The sequence below is a fragment of the Phragmites australis genome, chromosome 10, assembly GCF_958298935.1.
Source record: "Phragmites australis chromosome 10, lpPhrAust1.1, whole genome shotgun sequence".
Lineage (NCBI taxonomy): Eukaryota > Viridiplantae > Streptophyta > Magnoliopsida > Poales > Poaceae > Phragmites > Phragmites australis.
Genome location: NC_084930.1, coordinates 9,204,887 through 9,213,324, shown reverse-complemented (window position 1 = coordinate 9,213,324; position 8,438 = coordinate 9,204,887). Strand labels below are relative to the sequence as shown.

General features: G+C 48.0%; 1 protein-coding gene across 1 annotated transcript; it reads right to left on the bottom strand.

Moving 5' to 3' along the window:
• Positions 1-3,923: 3,923 nt before the first annotated feature.
• On the bottom strand, positions 3,924-6,376 carry LOC133930019 (acyl transferase 10-like). The gene is made up of 2 exons (XM_062376705.1): positions 5,758-6,376; positions 3,924-5,116 (listed from the first exon to the last, which is right to left on the bottom strand). The coding sequence occupies exons 1-2, from the start codon at positions 6,271-6,273 to the stop codon at positions 4,283-4,285; spliced, it is 1,350 nt and encodes a 449-aa protein (XP_062232689.1). The 5' UTR covers positions 6,274-6,376; the 3' UTR covers positions 3,924-4,282.
• Between the last annotated feature and the right edge of the window lie 2,062 nt (positions 6,377-8,438).

The following is an 8,438-nucleotide window of genomic DNA, read 5'->3' as shown; positions in this document are numbered from 1 at the left end:
TGTGTCAAGGTTGGGGTTGTAGCTTTCAAGGAGACCAAGCATCATCTCGACGCTCATGGAGGCCAACTGGTTCATGCAGTCAAAGGTTTGATCCTTCAACTTTTGAATTGTTGTGACTGTGGTGTCCCGTTCAGCAGCCGTGGTGTCTCATTTGGTAGCCATAGTGTCTCGTTCGACTGCCATGGCTTTCGGTCAGCTTTCATTGTCTTAATATCGCGTTTGAGGTTTTCCAGATATTTGTCCTTCTTTTAGATAACGTTCATTGCATCATTAAGAAGAGCGTCTTTGTTTCTCATGAAGGACTGAAGAGCTAGGAAAGCAAACAAAAACCATTTATCATTAGTTGCCCGATGTTCAAATCACACACTAGTGATCTGTGGGTAGACTTACCATCAATTATTTCTTGGCTAGTGACAAGCAGTGCATCCTTTTCCTCACGGCAGCTGGTGTGGTTGATCTCCAAATATTGAGCCTTAGTGACTGCTACATGAACACCTTTAGCCTTGATGAGAGCCTCTATCACTGCCCAAAGATCATTGGTTAGGTTTGATGCCAGGGTCTCAGCTTTGTTGGGCTATAGGTTGGTTTCAAGCATCTGTGGGAGGATTTTCTACTCGAGGAAGCGGAGGCGACATGACAGCAGAGGTTGGAGTGAGCTAAATAACTGATCCGCTTGCAGTTTGTTCCTTCAACACCTATGTGGCTAATGGTCTACAATTAGTCAAATAAGGAAGGGAAAGGAAGGCCGCAAGAAAACATAAATGTTCAAGTAAAACCTTTTGGCGATTGGAGTGCGTGAAATGATGTTTGACTTCTGCCTCTTGATTGTTACTTTCTTCTTTAACATATCAGCAACTTGGACAAGTTGTGTCGAAGAGATGACCTACGAGTTTGATTAAGCTAAGTAAGCCATTGCCTGCAAGAAACTAGCCCACAATGACTCATCATCATTCTAGACTTATCGAGTGAATCCTCAAAAGAATGACTAGTGTAAGGGGGTAACTTAATGTGAGTTGCCTTTCTTACCGAGTCATCTGGCGTGATAGTCTCTCAAGGAGGCGATCAAGAGGGTGCACCAGTTGTTCCCTATAAGAAGGCCATCCATACAGGCTGGGAGTTAGTTGGCATATACTCGATAATCAGAATAGCAGCTGATTAAATGATCATTTAAGGACTCAATTTCAATACCATTTGACCTTTTTCCCTACATGCGCTTGAAGGGTAGTGGGTTGGATGGCAAGGACGATCTCTTGGATTGAAGAGACACTCCAGCCTCTTGATCGATCAGTGTTCTCCCCTTCTCATTGGCGCCAGAGGAGGAGTCCTCTTGGTGGAAGGTTGGAATCTGAAATCTAAAAGACAAATCAGGTCGAACAAGTAATCTATATTGCCTTCTTAATCCAAGAAAATTCTCACCGGTGATCGAGGACTCAGGAGGGAGTAGGGTTGAATAGTGCATGGATGTGCCTCTTCAGCAAACAATTTGCTCAATCGAGCAGCAATGTCCTGTAGGGACAAGGCCAAAGAAAAAAGGAATCACTCGAAAGAGTTCAACTATAACTACGTAGGCAGTAAAATGCTTACTAAATATTACATCTGGTCACATCCTGGGAGCTATCGTTATCTCCAGCATAATCCCAAGCGAAGTGATCCCATGTTTTCAAGGGGCTCGACCTTCGACTAATGAACTCTTTGGCCACATACCACCTGGTTAAACCATTCTACCTAAGTTCACTAATCTTTTTGATGTAGTGTGAAGTGTGGTCGAGCTCGTGGTGCTTCTTTGACCGAGATAGATTTGGGCTGGGATGGAGGCCCTTATAGACTAATGGAGAGGTGTCTGTGTTGGGGTTGGAAGCATAAAACTAATTTTTCTTCCAATCTCTTTGCCATGAGGAGACTAGCGCGACTAGGATATACTAATTCTTCATTCCGTTCCACAGTTGGAAACCACAGCCTCTAACATATTTATTTTCAGTATTCCTTTTCAAATGTTAAAAATACTAGAACAAATTTAAGCTCAGCGTGATACCAAGGAAGGCTTCGCACAGATGGACAAAAATACTAAGCATGGTGATCGAGTTCAGATTTAAATGGTGGAGCTCGAATTGGTAGCAGTTGAGTATGGTGAGAAGAAATTTGAAAGGGGGAACATTGAAACCACATAAAAAAATGATTCAAACACCACAATTTCATGATTCAACTAGCAGGATGGGAATTCCTCACTCGACACCAGCCTCCAATTGGCCAGCTCGCGAGGAGGAACGATTCCTTCACCTTCAAGTTCTTGGAGCTTCGATTCTTACATCATCGAGATCGCTCAGACCTCAGTTAGGAGTTTCATCTCGTCTAGTTGCTTAGGAGAAGTGTCGAAAGCCTTCAAGTTGGATTCTTTCTCATGCGAGGAAAGAGAAGCAGCAATCATGGAAGAACTGGAAGCCATGGAGTGAGATTTTTGTGCGGTGGCACGCACTTGGGCGAAGGAAGTTGAAGGCTTGTGCGAGAAGTTTGATGGTAAGAGGATGAAAAATGGCTACAGTCAAGGTTCATACGGATAAATAGCCTAGAACTTAACATATTCTTTGGTAACTGCTCCCATTACTGTGGCGCCTTGTTCGTGTGAATCTTGCACGCCCAACCAAGTGCATTAAATATGTCTATATCCAACGGTTCAGATTTTGAAGATTTCTTTTGAGTCGGGTGTCGATAAGTCAAATGTTTAAGCCTTTCTTGAGACTCGAGGTGCGGACAACGACAGGACTCTCGACTAATTGCTTTTCCACTCGATACTTGGAACAAGACTTTCCTTGCTCGATTATTTCGACTACAAGCTTGATCTACCTTCACTTGACCAAGCTTAGACTTGGCGGTACTCAAGTAGGTGTTTGCGGAAATCCTCCTTGATGAGCAGAGTTAGGGGGGCTACTTGAATATCTAACTATACGGTATATATGTATAAGGAGTACATCGTATACGGACAGGGTATATTATACACATCTTTAACAATTTCAGATATTGCGAAACCTAATATGCGGACCCGGTATACTCTGGGATGTCAAAATCCTATGTTAGGAAGGTCTCGATCGGGTTAACCGACTCGAGTACGACTAGTATCCAAGCTGGATTCGGTTGCCTTGCCTTGGCCGATAAGACAAAAGGCTTCCTATCAACTACGGCTGGACTCAGGGCAGCACCAGGATCCTATATAAGTCGAGGACCTAGACTCCCAGAAGGACAATTATGCATACGCAACTCAACACAAGTGACAATGAGATCCTAGCAATCGAAGAAACTCGGCGACTTCAACCCTAGATTAATTTAGATTTAATCTGCTCTATTATAATAGGTCTAGTCACGTAACTTGTACTCGAGATAGCCATATATATAACATCATCCACACATAACACAGTGTGTTACTCTAATTAGAGAACTAATCTTCGACAGGTAGGAAATGGGGAAAAGAAAGTTGGTCTCCTCTTTTGCGGGCATGCACTCAAATCAGTGTATGCCGTGGCATTTGTTGCAAGAAAGCAAGCGACCATTTCTACAAATAGGAGTATTGCTTATGCAGATTGCAGAGCCGGTACGTAGGTTGAGAGGTTTCTGAAATCGTTGTCAGCATAATTATACGAGGAACTATAAGACCTTGTGAGGCGGTGTTGATGAAGAAATGGAGGAAAGCTGCATGTAAACTGCAGGTAGGTACGCAATTCAATGTGATTGATTATATCTTAACAAGGACTGGAAGAGTGCTTTAGACTTCAACTCTACCAGGCTAATTTTAGTGGTTCTGTGAGCCAGGCACATGCACCCATGATTGTGCCACGGTTGGTTCGAGCATGCTGATTTTTTTTTTTTGAGTATTTGAGAAACCTCACGAAATCACAGGCAGGAGTGTGCACGTCGGCAAATCGCACGAACAATTATTATCCAGTCTGCAAATAATTTACTGTACATACACGAGTACGTACACACTGAATTAATCACATTGTTACACAGAAATCATTCGCTCAAGTACATATATAACAGTAGGTGTAGTTGACTTTGCACCAGTAAATAATACTGTGTTGCAAAGTGTACGAACAGAACTTGCACGAACTTCTCAGCACTGACTGATGGATGCTGTTCCGTCCGTCAGCGTTCGATCATCAACATGAGAATCTGTTCGTACACGTAGCGCCATCTGATCCAACAGGTTAACATATACCATAGCAATAACCACGCATATTCATACGTGTACGGTTGATTTCCTTCTGCTTTGGAAAGCTTGCACGCGCGCTTATCAGACGAGGTCCTCCCTCATCCTGCGGGTGAAGTCCTCGGCGTGCTCCTTGGTAACGCAGCTCGCCAGCAACCGCGTCCCGACGAGCGGCGCCGGCGCCTTCATGACGATGACCGACGCGATGAGGTCGCAGTTCACCAGCGGCCCTGCCGCCATCGGCGTGCCGTACCCGTAGTCCACGTCCGAGAACCCGAGCTTGCTCCAGTCTGACACGTACACGGACTCGTAGTTGAACGTCATCTGGAACGGGTCGCGGCCGCCGGTGCGGCCCTCGGCCCAGCTCATGCACTCCTCGGCCATCCGCCACTTCGCCTCCCGCACCATGCCGACGATCTCGATCACTGACGAGGCGGCGACATTCTCCGCCGGCGCCGACACCTTCACGGGGAAGATGGCGTTGCCGTAGTATCCCGGCTCCAGCTTCAACACGTGGCGGACGCTGGCGAAGAAGCAGAGCTTGACGTCCACGCCGGGGGCGGGGACGGTGGCGCGCGTCCGGCACTGCCAGAGCTTGGCGATGACGATGTCGAAGCCCGAGCAGAGCTTGCCGCCGGTTGACGCGGCGTACTGCGACTTGAGCTTGTTGAGGTAGGCGGCCGGGAAGTCGAACGCGATGTACTCGAGGGCCAGCACCGGCAACTCCGGGAGCGGGCCGGGCTTGATGTCCGGGTCGGGGAAGCGATCCCGGCCCCAGACGGGCTTCACGCGGGGCTCCGGCAGCCCGCGGGCGAGGTCGCCGACGGCGTTCAGGAACTGGGCCGCGCCCGTGCCGTCCGCCACCGCGTGGTTGGTGCGCAGGCCGATCACGAAACCGCCGCAGGTGAAGGTCGTGACCTGATCACGGAATCAAAATGCACACATCTGTGTGGATCAGCCTCGGTCATGCACTCATGCCTCACGGTACTTGTTTATCAATATTTTGTCTTTTTGTTGAAAATAATTGTTCAAGACTACCACTGAGGTACCAGAATTCTATTAGCTGTGCAGAGTTCACTACTAATCCTTGGGCAGAATGCCAGAATCCATGTGATAGAAAGACCAAATAGTTCATACTCACCCGAACTTTGACCTTTGACTTCTTCCAAATCCTCACTGTTTTATTTTTTTGAACTGATGGTTATTTTTGTTCAAATCGTAACAGATGCAACTAACACTTGCATCTACTCCCGTGTCCATTATGCAGTTCGTTTTGCACGAAAGTTTGGTGCGTTTAATTTCGATCGTCTGTCCGACTGCTTCTCTCTAGTGCCTTCTCAGACGTGCCAAAATCTACTATATATACTACTTAAAAAGTAGCAAACAGTCCTACGCCCACCTAGGTCCCGTACCCACGTGATGTGTGCTGCCGTCAATCGGATCAGTCCCTGCGTTTTTTTGGTTTTTTTGTTTATTTAAAGATTTTCTCAGTGAGCATGTAATAATAACTAGTACATGAAAAGAAACAGAAAGCACACGCGCGAACAAACCGAGCGCACCTGTATCATGGCGAGGCTGTTGTGCGGCTCGACGGGCCAGAGCTCCGGCGCCGGGCACGGCACCAGCTGCTCCTTGCCCAGCAGCAGCGGCCGCTCCAGGAAGTTGACGTCGGCAAGGGTGCAGTTCGCTGCGGCCTCCACGAAGTAGACGCCATCAGCCGAGCACAGCACAGCGGGGCGCCCCGGCACGTCGTCCTCCACGATCCGTCCCGCGAACGGGTAGTAGTGCACCAGCGCGTCCGCCAGCGCGGCGCGCACGACCGCGGCCGGGGACTTCTTCTTCTTCTTAGCCTGATCCTCCTTCAGTGCCGCAAACGCGCCGGCGTCAGCGTCGGCCTCTACCTCCGAGACCGGGGCCGCCAGGCGCGCGGCGTTGCGGTACACGTGCGCGGACTCGACGAGGCCGCGGTGCGTCGGGTACCTGTCGACCCAGGCCAGGGGCAACGTCTCCGACGGCGTCGCGGCGGACGGCCGCACGGGTCCCTCGGACAGCTTGGTCACGGCGAAGACGCCCATGGCTTTGCGGTTTGTCTACTAGCTCTCGCTGTCGCGGTCTCGGCGCGTCGGGAAGGGCGCGGGAAGAAGACAGAAGACAGAAGACAGAAGCAGATGGCTCAGTGAGCGTGGGGTTGCAAAACGAGCAGCGCAGGGTTTTTATAGGAGCAGGAATGGTAGCTGGGTGCCAACAACTCTCTTAAATTTCATCTGTTGTTGTTTCGTCCTTATATCTCGATTGCACAAATTTATTATCAAGGTCCGACTTTACTTAAGGTTACTTGTATAATTACTTCTAAAGTGTTGTTATACATACAACCCATTTATACAATTTATTTAGAAACAAAAGATTAAATTGCTAACATCAGTTGAATAATCGTTCGCTTATCAATCCTATTTATAGAAAAAAGATTGGGCTAAAAACACCCGGTTGTAACGTAATTGTACAAATAGGTTGCATGTGAAATATCTAGCTTACGTGCATTCATTCGTGCCGTACAGTCTTCACCTGAAGGCTGCAGTAGTATATGTACATTTCTGTGCAACGAACGAATTAGCTAGATGATCACCCACCAGATTCCTTTCCACCACTGTAGTTTAGGACCTGCTTGATGCCGATTATCACTAAAGCACATCCACATAGATCCGTGCCAAAGTACGAAGGATCCATTTGGTCACTTGCACTTCCACACATGGCCACACTGCTACAGAACTTATTAAAAATAGTGTCCTATTAATACCAGCTGAACAGTAATCATCACCGGAACGGTATCAATATCGGTTTTTAATCTCTCATGTCCGAACAGTGATGGATTCACTAAATACTAGCACTGATACATCAGTACCGATTCATAGCAAGAATCGATACTAATATCGACCCATCAGTGCCGGTTGTTGATGGAACCAGCTTTGAAGTAGCTTGGACCCCAAATTTCCTTTCAATCGAACTTTGGCTCTCTCGCAACGTCCGATCGAGCAGCTCAGTCTTATCTCTTTACGTCCGCTCTCGCTCGGTCTTATCTCTTCACGTCCTCCTCCTCCCCACCAGCCCATCTCTCTCTCTCTCTTTGCGTCCTCTCTGCCTCCCCACCTCCTCCATGCGTTCTCTCTACCTCCCCACCTCCTCCCCGCCAGACGCTAAGGTGGTGGTGACCGCGGGCGGCGTGTTTACACCGAGGGGTCGTTGGGCTGCAACCTGTCGTCGTAGATGACTAGCTGCGGCCGATGGAGGAGCACAAGCACCAGACGCTTCGTCACCTGCTACGGCAGGCCAAGCATCCACTTGAGGAGTTTGTGGCCGCCGTGGAGGAGATGACGAAGCAGCTGGAGAGCGCGTACTTGGACCACACGCGTACTGGGAGAATCGCACGGAAGAAGACGACAATTTCGAGGGAGGGGGAGGCAAAGGTGGGCTCCCTCGCTCAAAGTCTTCATTCCCCTTTGATTTCGATGTCTCTGTAGGCTACAGCTGCATGTCATATTGTTTCGGTTAGTTAAACGGTGTGAGCTGCCTCAATTTCCTCTCAATTCATGGAGATTTGGGAGCATTTCCTGCTCACGAATGCATTCCAGTGACACTGGAAGGGTTTTGCAGGAGCGGAGCACGCATCGGCGTCCATGGAAAGCACCACGAGGGTGGGGAAGAGGCAGAGACGCAAGCTTGGGTACAGGGATGAAATCGATTCGAGCTTGCCATGTGCAGTACTTAGTTTGTAAACTTAGTTTGTAAACTTTGTGGATTGAGATTCGGGAGATTTGGACAGTTCTTGATGGGGATAAAATTTTAGAGGTTGTTGAGTTCTTCCGTTCCTGATTTCTAAACTATGTGATATGAGCCGATTTGATTGTGAGATACGTTTTTATGATAGGATGAGTTGATAGGCACACGGCGGCGGCGACAGGAGTGGCAGCCGAGTCGAGCCAGCTTGAAAGAGCCGCCTCGTTTATTTGTTTGGCTCAGAAATCATTTTCAGTGCCAGTTAAAGGTGTGAATTGGTACTGAAAAGAACTTTTAGCGTCGAGTCTGAAACCAAGATTAATAATCACTAACTATCAGTATCAAGTAAAGAGTACCGATTAAAAAACAGACACTGAAGCATTTTTTCAACCGGCACTATTAGACCTTTTCGTAGTAGTACCACATTACTATTGTAGATTGTTGACGTGCAGCAAATGAGCATTTCTTT